At 36.6% G+C, this 25,744-nt stretch overlaps 1 protein-coding gene across 21 annotated transcripts in view; it reads left to right on the forward strand.

Annotated features, from left to right (window-relative positions):
- Positions 1–25,744, forward strand: part of Macrod2 (mono-ADP ribosylhydrolase 2) — a 1,857,339-nt gene that overhangs the window by 82,880 nt on the left and 1,748,715 nt on the right. Inside the window, exon 4 of one of the 21 annotated variants that reach the window (XM_076929864.1) lies at positions 24,237–24,292. The exons of the other annotated variants lie outside the window; for them this stretch is intronic. Coding sequence (XP_076785979.1) covers positions 24,237–24,277 — 41 coding nt within the window. The 3' untranslated portion in view covers positions 24,278–24,292. Of the gene's footprint in view, positions 1–24,236; positions 24,293–25,744 lie in introns of those variants that run through there. 21 annotated transcript variants of the gene reach the window in all.

Genomic DNA, 25,744 nt, shown 5'->3' on the forward strand with positions numbered 1-25,744 from the left:
CTCCCCAGGTGGGGCAGTTTCTGGATGGCCTTTCCTTCAGTCTCTGCTCTACTCTTTGTCCCAGTATTTTCTTTAGACAGGAGCAATTCTGGATTAAAATTTTTGAGATGAGTGGGTGGCCCCATTCCTCAACCGGGGGCTGTCCCTAACCTCTGGATATGATTTCTACAGTTTCTCTCTCCACTCTGTTGGGTATTTCAGCTAATGTTATCCCTGTTGGGTCTTGGGAGTCTCTTGCTTTCCTGGCATCTGGGACTTTCTGGTGGCTATCCCCAGTTCTCCATCCCTCATTGCTGCACACCTCTGTTCAATTTCCTGACCCTCTGTAATCTCCCCAATCTCTTCCCACACCTGATCCTGTCCCTCCCTTCCCCTCTCCTTCTTCTCTTCCTCCCAAGTCCTTCCCACCCTCTATCTCCTGTGATTATTTTGTTCCCCCTTCTAAGTAGTACTGAAGCATCCATACTTTGGTCTTCCTTCTTCTTGAGCTTTGTATGGTCTGTGAGTTGTATCGTGGGTATTCCAAGGTTTTTTTCCTAATATCCACTTACCAGTGAGTACATACCATGTGTGTTCTATTGTGACTGGGTTATCTCACTTAGGATGATATTTTCTAGTTCCATCCATTTGCCTGTGAATTTCATGAAGTCATTGTTTTTAATAGCTGAGTAGTACTCCATTGTGTAAATGTACCACATTTTCTGTATCCATGCCTCTGTTGAGGGACATCTGGGTTGTTTCCAGTTTCTGGCTATTACAAATAAGGCTGCAAAATGGCAACTAACAGATTGGGAAAACTTCTTTGCCAATCCTACATCCAATATGGAGCTAATATCTAATATATATATATATATATATATATATATATATATATATATATATATATATATATTCAAGAAGTTAGACTCCAGAGAACCAAATAACCCTATTGAAAAATGGGGTGCAGAGCTAAATAAAATTCTCAACTAAGGAATCTTGAATGGCTGAGAAGCACCTAAAGAAATGTTCAACATTCTTAGTCATCAGAGAAATGTAAATCAAAATGGTCCTGAGATTCCAATTCACATCAGTCAGAATGGCTAAGATAAAAAAAAAAAAACCCAAAAAACAAAAAAACAAAACAAAACAAACAAACAAAAAAAACAAAAACAAACTCAGGTGCAGGAGATGCTGGCAAGGATGTAGAGAAAGAGGAACACTCCTCCATTGCTGATGGGATTGCAAGCTGATACAACCACTCTGGAAGTTAGTCTGATAGTTCCTCAGAAAATTGGGCATAGTACTACCTGAGGACTGAGCTATACCACTCCTGGGCATATATGCCCAAAATATGCTCCAACCTATAACAAGGACACATGCTTCACCATGCTCACTTCATTTTTTTTTTTTACAGATTAATTAACTTGTAATTTGTTACTTTATGCCATGGCCACCGTTAGAAGTATTATGCGGAGAGTTACTTCCTGTTATATTACTCATTGGTTGAAGCTAGATGTCCACTAGGAGTAGAGTGAGTTAATATGCTCCTCTTCTGCTACCTGTGTCTTATATTTCAGCATTAGCTACACCAACTTACTGAAAAACCTCTACTTTTATTTTTGTTCTAATATTATCATGTTTTAAAACTCCATTTCCTGATTTGCTACATGTTAGGAACTACTTTTGTGAGCCTTAGAACTAAAATATTAGGTGTGTGTGTGTGTGTGTGTGTGTGTGTGTGTGTGTGTGGTTATCACACCAAAACCAGCTATAATTTGATACTGCTGCATATACAGTAGGGTGAAAAGGGGGATGGTGATAGACCAGTAAGTGTTGGGGTAAACAACAAAAGATCCAAACAAAATTAACATATTCTACCTGAAAAGCGATGTTATTACAGATGTGAGAAATATTACTATATGAACACAATTCGACTGGGTCTCTTAAGTCTAGCTAGAGGTAGGTTCTCTTATGTTATTAGAGATGGCTCTAATTAGGAGGAGGAAAAGCAATAAAAATTAGGTGGACAAACTGAGGGAACTTAAATAAAGAAAATGCCTACATTTACCACAGAATAAGCAGTATATTCTTACTGTTTTGATAACCTGAATGAAGTAATACTATTTTAGGTGGTTCATTACTAATGCATTAGCAGGGTTCTCAATTATTATCCTGTAGAGAGAGTAAGATGGTTGATGTCCTACATTTTCTTTTGAGCTAAATAGGAACAAACTGGGATAAATCATGTTTGGAGATACTTATGCATACTTTGAGGGAACAGTTTTATTTTTAGTTATGTGCATTTCTATTTGTTTTTATGTGTAGTACTTGTATGCAGGTGCCTATGGCAGCCAGGAGAGGGCATTGGATTCTCTGCAACTATAGATTCAGGCAGTTGGGAGCTGCTCAGTGTGGGTGTTGCAACCTGCATTAGGTTCTCTTCAAGAGGAGCAAGTGCTCCTAGCTTGCAGAATCAGATCTCCAGCTCTGAGGAGAGTCTTCCTACTGGGAAGTTTTCTTTAAAGAACTAAGTGGTTTTCAAATTTATCTTCAGGATCTTTAAGTATGAGAACCATGAAACTATGTGGCAGTTTTAATGTTTCCACCTTTGATAGTATTTATGGCTTCCTTAAAATGTATATATACTGTTTCTTTGGACAGGACACAGAGAGTTGCATTCATAAACATATATTTGTCTTTTAAAATCTAAGCAGAGACACGTTTAAAGTGAAGTGAAACATTATATTTTTTTATTTTGCTTAAAATGAAAGCATTTTAAAATCTTCATAAGTTGGCCATCAGTCAAGTAGCAAAACCATGTAAATTCACTCAAAGCAATCGAGATTAGTTTGTATGTATCTTATATAAGTTAAATAGCATTTGCCTTTGAGCACTCATTCAAATGCAGATTTGCAGTTGTCTGCAACATTTTTGTCTCAGTGATTTGGTGAAATAATACTATAAAATGTAAATTTAAGTATTGCACTTTAAGCCCAGTTAGGTTTTGATTATTCACACTCAGAAGGAGAACATCATATGTAGACTCCTAAGAGCTTGTGAAACCAAATTTAATTCTTTGCATATGAGGTTTCTTGTCACTACCTTTGGAGAGTGGTATACTTCATGTCCTTTGATTTTCTTGTTAGCATTTAAAATTTAAGTAAATATTGAAATGTATTTTTTGACCCAGTTCTCTCTCCCCCCTCCCCCCCGTGTGTGTGTGTGTGTGTGTAAGTATGTATGTATATATGTAGGTAGGTAGGTATTTGAGATTTTATTCTTACTGTTTTAGATTTTTAGGCTTCTATCTCTTAAGGAAAAAAGCTCTTTAATAGACCCCTTGTTTCTCAAACATGGCTGTCATGAGAAACAACTCATTTGAGGGCTGAAGAGATAGCTCAAAGGTTCACATACTGCCTCACAACTTTCATAACTCCAGTTCCGAGGGATCTAGTACCCTCTCCTGTCCTTTACAGGCACCAGGCACACATACAGTGCAGTCATATATGCAGGCAAAAGTCTCATACATAGAAAATATAAAATATTAAAAATAAACAACTATTTAAACAGATATGTTCCAGCTGATAATTCATGTACTTTGAAGAGTGTAAAAAAGACACATTTATTAATGAGGACCCCACTACATTTTACTTGTAAAAGGAGAAACTTGTGAGAGATTTGGTCAATATGTAAAATGCTTGTTGTGAACGTATCAGAACTACAGTTTGTATCTCTACCACTCATGTAAAAAGCTGAGGAAGGTATGTCTATAATCTCAGATAGGGTGAAGTGGAGATGACTTGCTGGCCAAACAGTGAGTTCCAGGATCAGCAAGAGTCCCTGTTTATAAAAAAAATGAGAAGACACTTGATGTGGCTCTCTGCTTTCACGTGGCCATGCAGGCAAGTGTAACCCCACACATATACAACATGTATGTATATTATTCATGCACAGACAGGAAATAGTCTCAGGCATGATGATTGTATATATAGTTAGGCTCTTTAGATAATCAGAGATGATACACATTTATATCTGTGGATTCACTGTAAGAAACTGGCTAATGTGATTGTGAAGAGTGACAGGTTTAAAGATTTGAGGTTATAAAGGTGGGAGACCCTGGAGAGTCCTTGATACTGTTCTAATGCAAAGGCTGGTGGGCTCGAGAGCCAGGGAGAACTTGCTTAAGTTTGAATCTGAAGGCAATAAAGTAAAAACCAGTCTCTTATTTCAGGGAGGTTAGCCTTCTTTACTCGAGCCTTGAGCTGATTGGATGAGGCTTCTCCTCCCTAGGGAGAGCAGTCTGATTTACTTAATCTATCAGTGTCAATGCTAACATCTCCTTAAAAAGCATCTTCACAGCAATGCCTAGAGCAACTCTTGACTAAGTTTTAGGTGTCTTGTGGCCACATCTAATTGACTTATAAAATTACCCATCACAGTTGTCTAATTAAAAATTCTTTCTTACACCACTTTACATGGCCTTATGCTGCTATAATTTTTGATAAATAATAACAATATAATTTCAGTTATTCATAATGAAAAAATCACTATGAGTCCTATAATACAAATACTCAGTGAATTCTGATTATTTATAAATTTATAAATATACCCTCAGTCTGGAATTCTAAAATTCAAACTGCTCCAAAATCTAAAAGTTTTTGAATGCTGAGATGATATACTAAAATTATATAAAATTATTTTGAGTATGTAATGTATATTAGGCAGATGTGAAATATAAATGAGTTTTATGCTTAAATTTTGGTTCCATTTCCAAAGATACCTTATAATGTGTATAAAAATATTATAAAGTTTAAAAAATTAAACCGTTCTGACAAATTTCTGATCTTAAGCTTTCAGATAAAGGGCAATGTCCTGTGTTATTGTAGATCCCGGAGGAAATGGGGTAAGCAAGATAAAGTTGCTCCCCTCCTATAACTTACTGTCTAATAGTAATGACAGATAATATCCAAGAGATGAAGATGTTAAAGGATCAGATAATACTAAGAGCCATGGATAAGTTAAACATGGTGGAAGGTATGGGAAGAGCTGAAGGGTGAATGAAGTGGGGAGATACCACCCCACTAAAACTTCCAACAGGGTTGAAGAGCCTTGATTCTGCTTTTTTTGTGTGTTTTGCAATCTTTAATGCAAATGTGGAAGTTCAGTACAAACTATTCATAGAACTTATGCTTTGTTATTTTAAAAACAAAGCAATGTGAAATGCAACAAAATGATTTCTCCACTTTGCAGAAACTTGCACAGAAAGGACCACAGGAAGCACCTTAGAAGAGCCATTCAACTGACCCCTTTCTATCTCATCTCCAGTAGTTTACATTCATTCCATAATCTTAATTCATGTTCCTAAATTAAGCTTTGCAGATCAGCTCTGCTTACATAACCCTTTAAAAATACTTAGTACCAGCTTGCATCCTATAATGCAAGGCAAACCCCAACTACTTCAGTATGCATTTCTTTTTAAAACAAGATGGTATGGTGTGTGTGTGAGAGTATGTTTGTGCATGCCTCTGTGTGTGTGTGTGTATGTGTGTGTGTGTGTGCATTCATGTGTGTGAGAGAGATGTTACTAGTAGAAAGCAATTTTTGCCTGCAGATACATTTCCCAGAAATAGTATATGTCATTTATAGGCCTAGATACTCTGATGACTTCACAACAAAACATGCAGTCTGATGTATCTAGAAGCATGGGGAAGAGGAATGTTAAAGATCATCAGTGTTTTCTGTTTATTTAAACGACAGAAGATTGGTATAGTTTTGAAATGCAGTGGTACAAGGTGCACTGCTATTATTTCTTTGACTTTGGTCTCTTTTTGCATGATGGCTATACTGTATAGATATCTTTCTTAGTTCAGATTTCTATTGCTGTGAAGACACCATGACCATGGCAATTCTTATAAAGGAAAACATTTAATTGGGGTTGGCTTACAGTTCAGAAGTGTAGACCATTATCTTCATGGCATGAAATGTGGTGGCATGCAGGCAGACATGGTGCTGGAGAGTTAGATGAGATTTCTACATATGGATCCCCAGGCAGTAGGAAGAGACAGTGAGCCTCTAAGCCTGGCTTGAGCTTCTGAAACTTCAAAGCCCACCTTGCAGTGACAGGCTTCCTCCAATAAGGCCACACCTACTACAAAAAGGCCACACCTCCAATAATACCATTCTCTATGAGTCTATGGGAGCCATTTTCATTCAGACCAGCACAATATCTAATGCCTTTTGTGCAACAAATGAATTTTTCCTGCATGTTTTTATGATGTATGCTATTCTCATTCATGTTAGGGCTCTCCATTATATATGATGATGTTGTTTCTAAATGGCTTCAATAGAGGTGCAACTAGTTTAACTTTCCAAAATCTTTCTTCTTCTTTCCTTACTGTTGGTCTGGTTGGAAGTGCAGGCAGTAGTCTACAACCTTATGGTGCCTTGCCAGGTAGACTGAGAGCACAATTTTGAAGTCTGGAGGGTGAGTTTGAAGCAGAACCACTTTCGCTCCACTTAAATGATGTTAAAGGCTTGGCATTGTTGTCGTATAGTACAAGTTCATCCCTTCTGTCTGTTTTACCATGTACATGCTGGGACTTGTTGCCTTGCTTGGAATCTCTACTTTGTCATAATGTAAGCTCCCAGGGCATCTTCCTCTGACTATCTTCTCATTGGCAAATTTCCTCTGGCCTGCATTACCTGGCCCTGCTCCTAGATAGTTGCCAAGCATTAGCCTGTGCCAAGATCTTTGTTTTTTAAATTTCTGAATTCAATATAGTAGATATGGGCAGTCCTCACCTTGTGATGCTTCAACTTATATTTCTTACTAATTTATGATACAAAATTTAGCAGAAACTTACTTAAGTTTTACAGTTTGTTTTTTTTTTCCAGGACTAGCAGTATGTGCTTCTCTCCATCACTGGCAGCAGCAGTGAGCTGAACTTTCAGTCATCTATACAAGCCCAAATAAAGAATAGCAGAGAGCGCACAGGGTGTATAAGTCATAGTTTTGGTAGGATAGGTGTATCAAGTCCATTTCTGGTTTATCGTACTTCTAAGTTATAATTGTTTGCATTTCATGGAGCTTTTGTCTTCACTGCTGGGAATACAATATGAGGAGCTGACTTGGCTGTTAAGATGATGCATGGTGAGTATAACCTCTTTCCCAGTTAGGCCCACTGTCATCACTGATTGTGATATGACTATTATGGTCTGGCTATCTTGGCTATGAGGGGCAATCTACATCCTGTGTTCCCATGACATCACCTAGGAATTTTCTAGTTGTGTGTTACAGTTTGACTTTTTCTCTATCCACTTCCTGCCTTCCCTTCCCTTTCAATAGGTTTGATCTCAAAGTTAATCCTAAGTTAATATTCTGCATGCTCATCTTGGAGAAGAGGTCTGCTTTCCCAAGAATCCAGTGTTGGCTATGTAGTTTTCTGAGCAAAAACCTTATTTATGATCTTAACAATACTTGGCAGCCTATTTTATATCAATCCAGAATTAGAGTTTGACAGAACCTTATACATTGATTTAGATTTTAATTTTCTGAATAATAATTTGAAAATAGACTTTTGACTTAAAACACACACTGGAAGTTGCTGAAGAGATTATATTTTCTCTAAACACTTAGCTCTTATAATTTTACTGGGAGAAACGTGCTCTTTTAGCAGCAGCAGGTGGTCCTCATTCTCCAAGTATTATAGGAGTCTAATATGTTCAATTATATTTAACTAGAGTCTGGTCAGCAGTAACCTCATTTCATTTGTGAGGAGAATGAGAAAAATTCATATCAATAAGTAGAGAGTTTTAAATGACTTCCATGCTGTGAAATGGAGAAATCATTTTATAATTTATTCCATTGATGCTGTTCATCAAGTACGTAAGAAATACAAAATTCCAATGGGAACAAGAATAACAGTTACAAATAAAATTAATGATGGAGTGAGGCAGCTGTGTTTCATTATTTCATTGTTTCCCATGATGAAAAATAATATGTGATATAAAGTTTTATTTACTGTGTAATTGATATTATTCATGTATTTTCTGTATTCTTTTTGTATTGAGAAAGATATGAGTTATTTTATAACTTACATGATTCATATACATCACAATTAGTACTTCTAAAATCTAATTCCAAAGAGATTATAAATAAAAAAATACATACTCAGTGTGACATGGACACAGGAAGATGGGCAGCTCAGTGAAACTATCGATTTATGTTTTTCAACAGAAAACTTGTAGAATAAGAGTGTGATGATTTATTAAAATGCTGAGAGAAAAATAGTGCTGACCAAGAATACCCAAAGCAGATGTCACTCAAAAGTGATAGAAAAATGAAGAATTTCTCAAAGAAATATTCAGAGTTCATCATTAGCTCTTTCTTAAAATGGCTAAAGGGAAGTTTCCAGATGAAATGAATGGATGCTAGGTCATAAGACGAAAACATATCGATGTATCAGGCTCACCAATATGCAGTTCAATTTAGAGACTTCTAATGCTCTAATGTTAGTATATAAGTCATTTATTAGTTTAGCATGAAAGTTGAGAGGCAAACTTATTGAATAACTGTCACTATAGCAATTTATTAATGAGTAAGCAACATAAAATAGTATGTTTCTTCCTCCTTCTTCTCCTTCTTGAGCTTGCTGCCATGCATCCCTACCGTAACACACTGCTATCCCTCTTAAGCTGTAAGCTAAATAAATCCGTTCTTCTAAAAGTTGCCTTGGTGGTGGTATAATATCCCAGCAATATTAACTAATATAATATCTCACTAGGAGTAGTGTCACATGTCATTTGGTCTTAGCATACTCCTTTTATAAGTCCAGGTGAGGGCATTTCATCTAGTATGATTGATAGGCGCATACATCTGCTTTTTACGTGATCTGGTGTATATTACTGTGTCATCCTTTGTTGGCATACATAAGTGATCAGTTTGTGCCGGCAGAGTGCTGGCAGATGGTGGTTACTCACTTGCATAAACAAGATGTGCAGAGTCATTCTTTCTTGGCACTTACACTCTTAGTGGAATAACTCTGGTCAAAACTGTTACTTTATAAAAAATCATTCTTGGCTAGTCTAAAAACTGCAGTTCCATACAACTTAAGAAAAACTTAGAGCAGGCTCAATCTGGTTTACTCAGTGAAACTGTAGAACTTCTGTATGTAATCAAGGTTAAATTATTATTTCAAATTGATTATTATGAGCAATAATTTTATAAACCTCTGGAAAGTAGGAACTAAAATGTCTATGGCCGTTACACAAATGAAAAGGGAGACAAACACCCTCTACAGAAAATCATATCACAAAGGGAAACAAAATGGATTTTTAATAATTACTTAATTAGTATGCTAAAACATAGTGACTATGATAATCCTCATTTTACAACCTGACTGGATTTGAGGGGTTGGTAAACATTCCCCTGGATGTGAGATGTCTTTATGGCCCTCTCCCTGCTCCTTCATTGCCGTGATGCATGTGACTGCTCTTCTCCACCACATCCTACCATGATGGACAGACAGACACCTTGAGCCCAAATAAGTCCTTCTTTCTGGAAATTGTTTTAGGTAATTATTTTGTTAGGCATAATTAATGTGACAGTTGTAACTAATAATATAGCATTATTTACTGAAAATTTGCTAAGAGAATTTACATATATCTCCACCTTGCCCTTGGGTAAGGATCAAAGCCAAAACCTCTTGGTGCTAGGGAAGCCCTATCTCCAGCCCATGTCTTTTCACTGTGTATTTACACACAAAAGTTAATGTAAAAATGTGGTTATGCTAGCCACCTTGACTGTAGTAATATTTCATAATGTATATGTGTATTAAAACCCTTATATATGTTTACTATATTCATATTAAACTATTCAAATATTATTTAAAGTATATACCATTATATATATTTGTTATTCACCAATACAGATTAAAAATGATACTTTTTGATATTCCGAAGTAAATAGAAATACTATACTTTTCAGACCAAAATATTTCTTTTATTTCTCTTTAAAAAAAAACAAAAGTTTTTTTTTTTTTTACTAATATCAAGCAAGCAAGAAAATATTTGACACTCTCAATGATTCTACAAAACCATTTACGATGAGTAGAGAATGTTAATATTTAAACTATTACTAGATTTGAATAGAATGTCCATACATAAATATGTTTTATATGGAAATGAAAAAAAAATCTTAGGATGGCATGAGGTGGTTATTAATTATTACTTTGTGTCTTTGTCCTATTGATGTTAGTACTGCTATACAGTCTAACATTGTATTGTGTAGAGATTTCATCCTATATAAAACCAAATTTACAAAATGGAAGGAAAACATTTTGTAATAGAGGAATACACTATGTCTTGAACATGCATTTGTTGTTTGGAAGGAAAAATTACTGTTTACATTTCAATATCTATAAAAGACATTAAAATGAAAGCCAGTGAAATTTAAATAGGCATTTTGTTCTATGAGTTGTGTAAGCAAGTGCCTGAAAATATAGTCATAAAGAAGACCCAAAATCATGGTTTTTCTTTTGGCTTAGCATAAAATTTAGTCTAGATATTCAGTTCATCTGGAAAGAAGCACATTAATTTTTGTGCAGTGCTGAGGCCCTAAACTAGAGTTGTTAGTGTGCCTTGCTGATACTTCTTGTATTTTCAGTATTCCTTCAACTTTTCGCTGTTATTTTAAAATATCTGCTTTTATTTTGGCTGCAGAGGGTGGTTATATAGTATCTACATGGCCTTTGCTCCGGTTGCTGAGAGATGTTTTCCAGACAAACCTTGGATGGGGAGCTGCCTGCCTTTCTTTTCTTTCCAGCCTGGGCATGGTTAAGTGGAATGCACCTTTAGAAAGTTTTCATCAATGCCAACAGTCTTAGCCAGGATAGGTAGCCAGTCGGCTCCTGTATTTACCTGGAATTTCTCATTCACTTTCCCTTCAGTGTTGGAGAAATTTTAACATGCTTTCCTTGGATGGACATCCGACCTTTCTGCTTTATATCATCGAAAGAATACTTTTCCTTTGTTTAGTTAGTATTTGGGATGTGTTGTGAATAGGGTGTTTGTTTGTTTTTGCTTGCTTTTTTCCTTTCTTTTTCTCTTTCTTTCTCTTTTCTTTTTTTTAAATAAATTAAAAGACTATGATTCCAGAGATGATTTTTAGTGGCAGTGGAATTTTATATCCATTGAGTTATATGGGACAGAGAAATATAACATTTTCTCAGTACGCTAGATAATTTACTTCCCTATTAATCCCTGTGCCTCATCTAGACCTTTAACTGAGATACTTTAGCTTCCTCAACCATGAAATAGGACCAGAGCCTGGGGATGCAGCTTAATTGGAAGGCGCTCTTGTCTGGCAGTTAGGAAGGTTTCATTTTTGTATAAATCAAGCATGGTAGCTAAGGTCTATATTTCCAGCACCTAGGAGTTGGGGCAGGAGACTGAGCTTCAAGGTTATCCTTGGCTACATCTTTGGCAATTGGAGGACAGCCTTGTCTAAAGGAGATGTTGGCTCATAAACAACACCAGAAGAGTAATGTCAGTGTCCATAACCCACCAAGTCTGGGGTTACTGCTATCTGGGTCCGAATCCTGGCTGTACTATTTCACCTCTCTCTCTCTCTCTCTCTCTCTCTCTCTCTCTCTCTCTCTCTCTCTCTCTCTCTCTCTGTGTGTGTGTGTGTGTGTCTCTCTCCTCACAAAGTTATGCTCTCTACTGCCAATCTGCACTTCCTAGTTTTGTTTTGGGTTCAATATTTGGTCTTGTTTGTAAAAGGAGACAGTTCTGTTATAAAAACTGAAACGGATTTTGTGTATAAAGAGCATGCTAGAGGACACATCCCATGCCCTAAACAGAATATATTTGATTATTACTCATTTTAAGTAGAAAGAATTCCTTTTAGCTTAATCCTGTCTTTACTTTAGCCTCATCCATTCATTGTCATGAGTCTGTGTGGTTCTTTCTATTTACTAGGCTCTGTACAGAGCATGTTTCAAGTATGCTTTTTGATTCTTACAGATACTTCATAAAGTGAGGACTTAATTTTTAATTTTTTTAAATGTGAAATTCAGTTACAAACAACCTAAAAACTTCCCTGAGGCCATGCAGCTGGGAAGTAACAGCCCGCTGGTTTCAGAACCATTGTGTTTGTGTCTCATGCTTGCTTTGGTTTTCCTATTCACTATCTTGGTTCTTCTCAGGAAGATTGAAGATTTGTGCAGCTTGCTCTGCTTTGCATTTAGCAGAGCTTCAGGCCAGCCAGAGGTAGCTTGTTTTTGTCACCAGGGTGTGCTGTGATTCCACCAATTACAACTTACTGCAGGTGCTGTGAAGCTGGCTGGATCTCTCTATGTCTCTGCTGCTGTTTAGCACCAGGCTTTTCAGTGTAGAGCTTTCTTATCACCTGGACAACTGCTGGGGACCACCAAGTCATTTTCTTTTTCTTCTACCATCCGTTCATGCTCACTGGCACCCTTCTGTGAAGGAGGGCACTGGTGTGTCTTGCCTGTCCATGGCTGTAGCATGCCTCAATGTTTCCAAGGAGCTCTGTCGTGTGCTGCAGCAGCCACACTTGTTATCTTACTAAAAAAAATGAGGGTTTTAAAAGTCTGATGTTAGTAATATAATGTGATGTTGGCAACTGCTGCTACTTCAAGAACTTGCATCTTCTACCTGCTAAATTCATGATAAATTTGGAATTGATCAGAGCTTCATTAAAATGCTTGTGTATTTAGTAGATGTTTTTATAAAATAGGAAAAATTCTATAATAGAAAATTTTATTGTAATGTATAAATAGTATCTGAACTTCTTATTTCACAGGTCCATTTTATATTCACTTGTGGGTTAGAATAATACTCAGAATGTCTATATAGTAAGGATTATAGAAGCATAAATTGAGCAATCCTTAGGGTAGGTACATATACGTACATACAAAAAGTCCGAAAGTATCTCTGGCAGACTACAACTCCCTCCCTCCCTCCTTCCCTCCCTCCCTCCCTCCCTTCCTTCCTTCCTTCCTTCCTTCCTTCCTTCCTTCCTCCCTCCCTCCCTCCCTCCCTCCCTCCCTCCCTCCCTCCCTCTCTATTTGTTTGAATCCCTACATCCTTTGAAAGTAACTAGACTATGAATTTGATGAGGCAGAAACTTGCACAGTAAGTAACTCATGGGAATTCTTATGGCAGTGTAGCCTCATCTTTAGGAGCTGGTCTTGTAATTTTCAGTATATTTATTACTAAGTAGTTTTCCTTGAAAGGGCACTTGTTTTCACACTGTTAGAGGGATTTATCAAGAGTCTGGGCTGTTCTGGGAGATATTCTGGGAAATGCTTTACATTACTTTGTCAAAGAGACTCCTATTTCCTGATAATCCTGTCTTTTAGCAAGCAGGGTTTGCATAGCCACCTAGCAGCAACATTCAGTTTGAAGATAGCATTTCACATGCTTGATAAAATAGTGAAACCACCGACTAGCAGGACTCTTAAGTGAGGCTGACATTTTACAACACTGTGATAATTTTTTTTAATGTGAACATTTTTACAGTGTCTAATATGTGTGGAATTTGTGTTCAGTGACCACTTGTGAAAAGAAAAATCCATGCAAGAAATTCCAGTTTGATAAAAACATTTCTTACCCACCCCCCCTTAATGTGATCACTGAATAGTATCTAAGTTCATGCACACTTTAAAATGTGAAGCCTCTGTTGAGGCCACTGTGAAATAAGCTGTTTCCATAATCACATAGATTTATGATTTATGCATGTCTAAAATTATTTTTCTGGAAAAGTTAGCAAATGATGTATATTCATCTAGAATTAAATATATAATTGAAACTATCTTATAAACAAGATAAAGTGTCAATGTTGGAAAAATATATAGATATATATAGAGAAAATGGACAGATTTTACAATACACAATATCCCCCTCCTTATTTAATATAAATTTTATGGATTTTTTTCTTTTATTTCTAGAAACTCATATTTTTAGGAATGTTTTAGAAAAAAATCCTAGTGTTTGAATATATACATATGTATTTAAGAATGCCATTAGCTAAAATTGCTTTTTTTCTATGTATGGCAATTTATGAATGCCTTCAGTAAATATATATATATATATATATATATATATATATGTATATATATATATATACACATATATATATATATGTGTGTGTGTGTGTTCAAAGAATAATCAAAACCAAAATAATTGTTGTGCAAAGATACAGGTATTGCAAATGATATATTACACACTTTTCCCATTTTTTTAAAGCCTGGACTGACATCACTGCTTTTTATAAATTATATTTTTAATAAAAGTACTTACTGAATTTTGACATTTTAATGAGATTTTAGGTCTGCCTATCACAGTTTTTTTTAGTATTTTGGCCCAGTCTTTCTTTTGCCCTGTTTTTCTTCATTCAGTTATTTTTTTATGTTTTTACTGCACCTTCATTCACTTTTTATTCACTCCACTAATAGGCACTACCCACATGTTTTCCCTTGTTTGGTATTGGGATTAGGCATTGACTGTAAGAAGACAGGGTCCTGGGCTAGGATGCATCTTCATAGAGATTATGGTAGAGCCACGGATCAAATAATTGAGTTAATAGTTAAGTGTATTAAGTTCTGTATTTTTGTAATGCTGTGGATGGAACTGAGAACTTTGTGTGTACTAGGCAAGTGCCTTGCCATCACACTATATTCTAGTCCTATAATATTGTTAAGCCATCAGAGTTTTATATTTTTACACTAGAAAACATTTTCTATTTGTTCAGTGACCTTTAGAAAAAGCCTACATGTTTTGTTGATGAAGACGGTTGAGAGCAGGGAGAGACAACCGCACCGGTGTGTGTGTTATTCGTGTGAGCACAGCTTTAGTGGTACATAAGTATGGGAGCATTGCCCACTGTATGGTCTCACTTTTGCCTACGGAATACTTCTCACTTCCACACAGTTCTCACAGGGCTCATATGTTTAGTCATCCGGTGTCTCAGCTTGCAGCTTGGTTTCTACGGCTTTATTTTCACTAAAGATAATTAACAGTTTTTTCTTAAGTTTTTGCCTTGTTTCTTGGCTGTAGTGTTCTCTATCTTCCCATGGTTTCCTTCCACAATGTGTTAGATACAAGTAAACATTAGTCGATGTCATGCTTAGTTTTTGTTTATGACCCAGCTCAGAGCTGGTGTTCAAAAACACTGTTAATTTATGTGTTTATTTCTCATAGATGTAGAAAGATAAATCTTTGAGGAAACATTGACTTGTTTACTTGTGTTTACTGTATGGGCAATTATTAGCAAGAGATTAAAGATATATACTAGAGAATTTTAGAAATAACAGTTTCTAATGTTTTCTTATCAATAGATTCCCAGGTAACAGAGTTTGATAACAGGGATACTTAGAAAAACAAAGTGAACTTTAACTCTTTTTTACATTTCTTTTCTTTTTTTTTTATTGACTATTTTATTTATTTACATTTCAGATGTTATCCTCTTTCCCCATTTCCCTACCAAGAACCCTCCCATCCCATCCCCCCATCTCCTTTTTGCTTTTATACCATTTTAATTACATGCATGTATTAAGGTCAGTTTTTGGGTATGGAACTAGCAATACAATAGATACAAATAGTCAAGGAACAAGCAAAACAATAAACACAAATAGTCAAAGAACAAGCAAGGCCATAAACAAAAGTCCTGCCATCACTCCCATGATAGTTGTTTCTAGGGGCTTATCAGGATGACCAAACTATCTGAGACTACTTTCCTGTCTTAGCCCAAAGTCATTTTCATGCCTGAAGCCTACTTCTTTGTTCTAGCATAAGATTTAGATTCCTACATGAAATTACTTCTTTGTTGTAGTTTAAGATTTAGATTCTTGCTTGAGATTACTTTGTTGTTCCAGCCTAATGTCAGATTTCTGCCTGAAGCCCATTTCCTTGTCCTTGACCAATGTCACATTCTTTTGTAACCTCAAAAGCTCTCCACATTTCCCCCCCTTTTTTTTAATTTCATAAACAAGACTGAGCCTGTCTTAGGTTATACTGACAAGAATGCCTTTCTTACCAGTCGTGGACATTTTCAGAGACATATTTGGAAGTTAGCTACAGTTCTCTATGATGTTATGTTAGCAAGAGATAAAGTTGGGACAGAATCTGGATTTCAAACAAGGGTTAATGCATGTGTTAAGTCTCTTTTAATTGTCAGGTTAAAATGACTTTTGTTTCTTCTTTAGTATTTAAGAATTTATTGCATTGGTTGTATACTTTCTAATTGTGTTAGTGTGTTGAAACTTGGGATGTCTGTTACAGGGGTTTGTCAACCAGCTTTTGTTTTATTGTGCTGAGTATTACAGAACCTTGGTTTTCTGAAAAAACTTGCAAGTTCTGGAAGAAGTGAGTTAGGCTTTAAGTAGAAGCAAGAGGGTAGTGGGCTTGATTATTGCTGGTATAACAGCTTTAATTACATTAGTTACTAGCAGAACTGCTTGTGCAATTGCTTTGACACAAGAAGTTAAGACAGCTACTTTTGTTAATCATTTAGCAAAAAAATGTTACTAATGTGCTGAGTATACAAGAGGATTTATGTAGCAGAATATTTCCTTCCCCCTACATTTTATAATAAACCTTGGTAATTTGGGAGGAGCTAATGTGGGAGGAGTGAGGAGAGGAAGAGAAAAAGGAAGAGGAGGAGCGAGGAGAAGAGGAAGTAGAGGAGCAGAAGGGAAGATGGCTGGAGACATCTGTGCGTCTTTAGCCGTCTCGAGTAGTTATTCATAACTACTCGAGTTAATTGGGTTAATTGGGTTTACAATTCTAATTGTGTGGGCATCTTGTTATTTGAGCATTTCCAAATATATGTACCAATTGGAGATATAGCCTTTAAGTATAAAGACTCTTCATTACCAGATACCACATGGATGGCGGGATGGTTTGGGCTCAGCCAAGCATTGTGGACAGCTTGGTGGATTGGCAGATCTAACCGCCATGCTCGTGTCTTGTGCATCTAGTTGTGGTGTGCATGGCCTCTGGCCGATTCAAGTTGTTGTGTGCGTGGCTCTCTGGCCACTGAACATGGAGGCCTGAGCTAAGCAGAGCCACTGCCACTTAGACAGTCAGCCCACGCAGCGCCATTTTTAATATTACCCTCAACAGATTTAGATAGGCATTTGGAACATCAGATTTTTACATTTTCAAAATTAATTTTACAGTATTTTATATTTACTGAGTTAGTAATTTGAAAAATGCATACAGTATTTCCATTGTACTTTCTCATATTTAAATTCTCTATTAGAATTCTCATGGACTGATCAGCCCTTAATAATTCTGCAGCACTAAGGTCTGTCAGATGATCCTGGGCCAGAAGGCTGAAGATCAGATGCTCCAACGTTTTGTAGTATAGGGACTGTCCAGGTGTTCAGCGGTCTCTATAAATTGGCTAAGTTTCAGAAGCTATGCTTTGTGCTTCCCATAATTTTAGTTAACTCAGCCATTCTGGATTTCTGATGGGGTTGAAAACTTATAGTCTCATAGCCAATCCTGGCTATTTACCTTGAGAGAAAAGATTTGAGTGGATGGTTTTCAGCTGACATTTGTTCTAAAGCCAAGAAAAAAAAAAAAGCCAGGTTCAGAACTAAGTGTTTTAGTTAGGAGAGATGACAGAGGTTCTGGTTAGTCAACAAAATGATGGACTGGGTACTAGGACTATCTTGTATCTCACTGATACAAATTGGCATAATTATGCTCTAACTGTATTTTGAGAGAAAAGTTTTAACAGGAAGGGTAATATGTAGGAGGAGCTAAGGTAGGAGGAGTACAGAGAGGAAGAGAAGGAGTAAGGAGTGGAGGAGAAGAAGAAGAAGGAGAGGAGAAGCTAGGTGATGAGAGAGAGAAAGAGAGAGAAGGGGGGGGGCATGGAGGCAGATGTTCATGTTTCTCCACCAGTCAAAGATAGTTGATATATCTAGGTTGGGTATTGGGTTACACTTCTGATTGAGCATTACCAAACTTATAAAGCCTTTGATTAATTAACATTTAAAAAATTGTATAAAAGCAAAAAGGAAAAGGGGGCATGGGATAGTGGTTTTCTAGGGAGAGGAAATTAGGAAAGGGGATAGCATCTGAAATGTAAATAAAATATCCAATAAAAAATAAATTAAAAAAAATAGAATTCTATGGAAAGTTTGGGCTTCTGAAAATGTAAATTTATTGTAAATGTGTATAATTTTCATGATACTTCCACCAGAGACAGAGATTTGTGTCTGGAAGGTAGGACCTGTAAAGGTCTAATAAAAAGTGATGTTCATTTTGTTGAAGATTGTAGTTCTATGAATTCCATTTTGAAATTGGGGCTAGCAAAGTATCAGGATTCAACTTTACCAAGTTGTATTTTGTGCATGAGCTCATCTCCCACAATAATGATGAATAAATACATGAAGATTTAGCCACTTGTTTGAATGAGTTAAACACACATCTTTCACTAGTAAGTGAAAATGAACTTACCTGTACAAAAATTTGGAGCAGTAAGATGGGTCAGGCTGGTAAAACTGTTTACTACTAACCCTTAAGCCCTGAGTTTCATCCCTGGAACCCACATGGCAAAAGGAGAGAGCTGAGATCTGACTCCTCTGAGTTACTTTCTGACCTCTACAAGAGTGCCACAACATGCACTCTTGTGCAGATAACATGTTTGTGTTTACTGAGTCATACATAAATCAAAGTATGGATTAATTTTCTGAAAAATTTGAAACCTAATTTCAAAATCCCCTGTCAGCTTCAAAAGCAAGGCTCCGTATTATTTTAGCAAACATGTTGAAATGCATAAAATTGTTTGCCTTAGTTTGGGTTTCACTTAGAATACTTATGGTTTGGAGTTCTGTTACCATTTGAAACATTGTATCATTAAGTTGTTTTTCTCTCTGAAGACACTTAACTCATTAAACAAGTAGTTAAATCCACTAAGTCTTAAGTCTGTTAGACCGTTTTCACCCTCAGGTTCTGCCACAAATTTTGTTTTTGATACAGTAAATGGCTTGTTAATATGCCTCAATTCATTAAATCCTTTAAACATTTTGCCTTTACTTAAATATGTGCTTTAGTGGTTCAGGTAAACATTGTGATTGAGTTTTGTCTTTAAATGGTATGAAGAAGCTAGTTCTCCAGTAACATTGTGTTCATCATCAACACCTCGAACAACAGTGGCAGCTGCACTGTGTTTATATCATCCCTGCTAACCTCCACTGCCAAAGTACACGTTTAATTAGCATGTCTGCTCTCTTCTTTTTTCTATAGATTTTTTCCAATTTATTTAATTTATGGCTCAAGTCTAGTGAGATAAACTGAGTTTATAAATATCTCCCCTGCTTTCTTTCCCTGGGCATACCATATCTGCCATGTTCCCCATGTGTTGCTTAATAAAGTTACCATAATTAAATGGCTTTGATAATTTTTGCAATTAAAAAATATGCTGCTACATAACAAGCATTTTACAATAGGATCCATCTGAGTCATAATTTTAACAAGATCATTTTTTTGAGAAGACAGTTTTTAAAAATTTTGTTCTTATAACATAATCCTTGGTATATATGAATTTGGTATAAAATTTTCACATTTAATGACTTTTCAGATTATGGTCTTTAACAACATGTACAGATTTTCTATAAATTAAGCAGAGAGCTTGCTTGCATCAGCACAAAAGTATCTGTCTAGTCACCTTGAACAGTTTTAACTTCTTTCATGTATTTTCTCTAGACTGTCCTCTTATATTGAATCGATACTAGGACTTAAAAGTAACAATTGATAAGAAACTATAGTTACCTATATTATGAAATTGAATTGAAAACAGAAAGTGAGGTAAAGTCCCGTTTGCATCTTAGCTGAAGATGCAGGAGGGAACAGAGGGCTAGCTGTAAACTGTCGCGGATGATGCAGAGCCAGGGTGTAGAGATATCCTTAATAATGAAATAAAATAATTGTCTCCTAAATGACATCTAAACACCTGCTGTTTGAAGTGGCAGGCTATATAATGTTATTATCTCTGCAATTCACATGCCAAGTCATCACGTTCACATATAAGATCTGATAGTTCCAATTAAACTGACTGCCTGGAAGATAATACAGGAAGCTAGATATGGAAGTACAATGGAAGCATTCCTACATACAAACATACATACATTTATTTTGTATGATATTGTAAAGTGATACTGTCATCTATGAAGTTCATGCCTGAGAGCCATGCTGTCGAGCTACAAAATGAAACAATATGTCTTAGTTAATATTTTAATGCTATGAAGAGACACCATGACTAAGGCAATGTATATGGAATGAAGCATTTAATTGGAGTCTTGCTTACAGCTTCAGAGGCATCATGGCCAGGAGCATGACTGCAGGCACATAGGCATGGTGCTAGACGCTAGAATAGTAGCTGGTGGTTCACATCTGATCCAGGCAGAGAGAAGAAGGGAAAGAGGGGGAGGGAGGAGAGGAGAGAGGGACAGATGGAAGGAGACGAGATGACATGGCCTTGTATGGGCTTTTGAAACCTCAAAGCCCACCCTCAGTGATAGAATTCTTCCAAAAAGATCACACCTCTTAATTCTTTCTAAATAATCTGACTGGGAGTCAAACATATGAACCTATAGGGACCACTCTCTTCACTCAAGCCACAACATAAAATAAAACTAAAATCTCAAAAAAAAATTCCATAATGTTTAAATTCCGTTACATTTAGTTCACTTTAGAGTTTGTGTTTCATTTATAACCATGGTTGGCTGCATGCTACTTCGAGCTGCTTGGCTTACAGTAGTACCTCTTCTGGCTGTTTTTTTTTTTTTTTTTTTTTTTTTTTTTTTTTTTTTTATAAATGTGAGCGAAGCAAGGAACAACAAAGTAACTAAATGCAGAGATGGAGATTTTGGGACTTATGCAGAGGCCCAAGGATAGGCTTCCCATACTTCAGCTTATACCAAGTGCACTTAAGCTTGTGTCTCAGGGAAACTTCTTATTGTTGAATGTGTGGATCTTCAGACTTAAAAAACAAATTAGACTTGAAGCATTTAGGGTTTGCTGTATTCTTTCTATCAAACCTATTTTTAAAAGTCTTGTGCTAATCTCATTTTAATGGAAATATTACATGAGTGTGATAATATTTTTTATAGAATGAGTACTAACTATGTACAGTGAAAAGCAATTCTTTTCACATCGGTGGAACTTCCAGATTTTTTCAGTGTGCTGTTGGTAGCAATTTTTCATCATTTCTTATACTGTATATACAAATTTTCTAGGTGTCAGAAAAGCTGAATCAGAGATTAATTAAGTTTTAATGCTTCCAGATACTAGAATTAAGATGATAAGAATATAGTTGAAATTGAACTCTTTGATAAGTTAAAGTTTTAGAAGTTTTTGACACTTAGATTCTACATCATATCATTGCTCCCAAGATTAACATTTGGAATCTTACTGCCAATTTTCTTCTTGTTTATCTACATGGCCTCTAAGCATTAGCAGTACCATGTCTGGCATCAAACATGAATATGTTTACATGAATGCTTGAATGAGAGCAGAGAAGAACATGTAACTGAGCAAGTGGAGCTCTGCGCTCTCTTGTGATGCTGGGTAAATTACTTTGAAAGGCATTCATGCCTGAGGACCTGGGGAACATGTCTGTGTTATCTAATTAACTAGTTGTGAGTCTTTTTGTAACCTTACTAGTTCTTTGAGAGTTCTGTGCATGTTTTGATCATTGTCTTCTTTCCTCCTAGTTCTTCCTAGATCCAAACACCCTTCCAAACCATCCAACTTTGTGTTCCTGCCTTTTTTTTTTTCCTTTTAAACCTCTCAAGACCAATTTGTGCTTGGATGTGTGGTCTTCCACTGGAGTGTGATCAACTTTTCCAGGGCCTACACTCTTAGAGGAAACTGTTATTTCCTTCTCCTAGCAGCCAGCAGTAGCTTTATGGCTAGGGGTGGTGCTGTGTGAGTAACTCTTCTCTCCAGGCTGAAATTTGCTCTTGTGTTGTCTTGCCCAGGTCTTTGTGTATGCTATCACAACTATTCACAACCATTGTGAGTTCATGTGTGCTGCTGGTCTGCTGTGTCCTGTGACAGTGTTTCCTTGTAGTCACTTGCGACTTCTGGCTCTTACAGTCTTTTTGCCCCCTCTGCCCAACGATCCCGGAGCCTTGGGAGCAATGATATATTATAGATGTTCCAGTTATGGCTGTGAATTCTGAAGTCTCGTGTTCTCTGTATCTTGACCATCTATGAGCCTTGTATTACTATGGCAAAGAGACTTCTCAAGTGAGAGTCGCACCAATCTGTGGATATAATGATGTTGTTAGGAGTGGAATACTACTTTGTCTATTTATTAGAATAATAGTCATAGTTTCTTCCCTAAAGTGTGTAACCTGTGTAGACACAGGCTATAGAAGTGACAGTTTTTTTTTTTTTTTTGTTGTTGTTGTTTTTTTTTTTTGTCTTGTGGAGCATGACTTAAATACAATCAGAAAATGGTTGGTTATTCCGATGGTGTTCTTGTCATTATTATACCAGTTGGCCCTTCTTGCTGGGTCAGTCATTTTTGTAGCTTGCAGGGTTCAGAGATCTGAGTGACTAATGATTATTTTTCTAATCTGGCTGCCTGTACAGTATCTTCAAGCACCATGAAAACTTGTCAGAAAGGATGAAGCTTCCAGGTCAATATCATTTCACTTTTACTGTGATCTATGGCTTCAGTATGTGTTATCTTCAACAAAAATAGGGTCTTACTGTCAGGATCCGGAGGATAACCAAAGCAACTTCAATAACCTGTAATGTTTGAGGTGGATGGGGTCTATGCCAAAACTCTAAAAGATATAACCCATTCCTGCTACTGGGCTTTTTATATTTATCTTGTGGTGTATAGTTAGGTGCATTGCTACCCTGTAATAGAATAACTCCATTTTGTTCTTTTCATGTTTATGCATATGTAATTTAGGAATCTTCTGTGGTAGTCAGTTTCCATATGACTATTTCAAAAAAGTTGGCTGTATTTAAATTTGTTGACTTTAAATACCAAAAATTTAAAATCTTATGAAAAATTAATAATAGTGCCATTTAAGCTGATGAAAAAAATTATCTTTGGTCTGAATTATTTTCTGATTTCTTGACAGGATTCTAAGTAGCCCATTACTTAATCTAATTATTTGTAAGAATTTGTCTGATCATGTATTTTTTGATGTTTTATGCTCAGCAAATAGTTTGAACATGTTGGTTGGCCTTCTGAGGGCTTTCTTTTTTTTTTTTTCTGGTTTTCTTTTTCTTTTTTATTGGATATTTTATTTACATTTCAGATGCCATCCCCTTTCCCCATCCCCCCCCCGAAAACCCCTATCCCATGCCCCCTTTTCCTTTTTGCTTTTATACAATTTTTAAAAATGTTAATCAAAGGCCTTATAAGTTTGGTAATGCTCAATCAGAAGTGTAACCTAATACCCAACCTAGATATATCAGCTATCTTTGACACGTGAACATCTGCCTTGATATCCCCACTCTTTCTTTCTCTTTCTCATCACCTAGCTTCTCCTCTCCTTCTTCTCCTCCACTCCTTACTCCTTCTCTTCCTCTCTGTACTCCTCCCACCTTAGCTCCTCCTACATATCACGCTTCCTGTTAAAATAAAACTTTTCTCTCAAAATACAGTTAGAGCATAATTATGCCAATTTGTACCAGTGAGGTACAAGATAGTCCTAGTACCCAGTCCATCATTTTGTTGACTAACCAGAACCTCTGTCATCTCTCCTAACTAAAACACTTAGTTCTGAACCTGGCTTTTTTCTTGGCTTTAGAATGAATGTCAGCTGAAAACCATCCACTCAAATCTTTTCTCTCAAGGTAAATAGCCAGGATTGGCTATGAGACTATAAGTTTTCAACCCCATCAAAAATCCAGAATGGCTGAGTTAACTAAAATTATGGGAAGCACAAAGCATAGCTTCTGAAACTTAGCCAATTTATAGAGACCGCTGAACACCTGGACAGTCCCTATACTACAAAACGTTGGAGCATCTGATCTTCAGCCTTCTGGCCCAGGATCATCTGACAGTCCTTAGTGCTACAGAATTATTAAGGGCTGATTGCTCTGTCTAGGCAGATATAATCAGTCGACTATTCTGCAAGTGTGTCCTTTTCTGGACAGTAATTTGTCTGTAGATGGAAAGAGGCAATTCTTGCCCAGTGGCTGTCTCACCACAACTAGAGTAACTCCAAAGATGCTCAATTTCTTCTTAGAATCCAAGACAGGAAGCTGTCAGGAGCAGACATGTCTCTAATCAAAATGAACATTACTACAGAAATGTTTGTAATGTCAATTCTATGGACTTCTGACGTTTTGAAAACCAACTATCCATGTAAGGTAATCTGGACTGTTTTCTGTTAACTTCACTCAGCTATTTCTAAATAAAACATAGAAAACACCCTAACAATAAACTTCAAGCCATGAATTTGCTATAGTACCTTAACTCACAGGCTAACCATCTCAAATCTGTTAAAAAAAAGTTAAAGAAGGACTGGGTCTAAGCTTTGTATTCCTAAATGTGTTATACAGGTACAATGCCTATGAGAGTATCAATATTCATCTCACTTTTATATAAATAAGAAGCTCATACCAATGAAAACCTTAAATTTGAAATCAAAGTAAATTTTGTACCATTTAAGAAATTATAACTTCATCTTGATAACAATTATACAGATTTCTACCAATAGGTTATGGCTATGAAATAAATCCTAGCTAATCCTCCATGTTCCAACAAAACCACTACTTTTCCCTAGAAAGACAGCCCAATATTAACCACCTCAGTCCCCAAGCCCAGGGAATAGAGGCGCTGACTCTTCATTAACTTCTTCAAGCTGATTACAGTCATTGAGATATTAGAAGAGGGTTGGGGGGAAGAGTAAATTGATAAGCCTCTGACACTGTGTCTTCACTGCATCCAGATGGAATTCCAGGACCTCAGAGGTTTGAGCAGGTCTGCTCAGTATGCTTGATGAGTAGATACACCAAGGCTGTGTATTCTGCAATATACAATTCTCAAAACAAATTTTAGTATCAAGATAATTTTTAAGAGGGCTCACATTTTATTAAAAATGTTGGTTCTAACAGCTTTTCTTTTTTTCCCCCCTCTTTTATTGGATATAATATTTACATTTCAAATTTTATCCTCTTACCCCATTCCCCCACCACCCAGGAACCCCTTATCCCATCCCCCCTTCTCCTGCTTCTAGGAGGGTGTACACTCACCTCCCCCCCACTCCCACCTCCCCACCCTCAGATTCCCATCCCCACACTCAGTGTTCAGCCTTCATGGGACCAAAGATCTCCTCTCCCACCTATGCCCAACAAGGCCATCCTCCCCTATATATACAGCTGGGGTCATGTGTTCCTCCCTATGTGCTCCTAGGCTGGTGGTTTAGACCCTGGGGAGCTCTGGCTGGTTGGTATTGTTGCTTTCCTTTTGAGGGCTTTCTTATATACTGCCATCAATCCTTGGCAGTTTTCATTGAGTCAAGGATGGTGCAGTGTCATGTAGTCCCTTGAAATCAATGTATAGAGGCCACAGTGCTTACAGTTTCTCTTCAATAAAACCACTCACCTATGGTGAAAACGGTTTTTATGTAAGCAGAAAGATTTGCATTTGTAGCACCTGAATATGATTTGAATGTATCTGGGAATAGATTTTATAAAGAAACTTATCAGTTTAGAGGGGCAGAGAAAACTTAGGTTTTGTTTTACTGTTTGG

The sequence above is a fragment of the Arvicanthis niloticus genome, chromosome 2 (assembly GCF_011762505.2).
Source record: "Arvicanthis niloticus isolate mArvNil1 chromosome 2, mArvNil1.pat.X, whole genome shotgun sequence".
Classification (NCBI taxonomy): Eukaryota; Metazoa; Chordata; class Mammalia; order Rodentia; family Muridae; genus Arvicanthis; species Arvicanthis niloticus.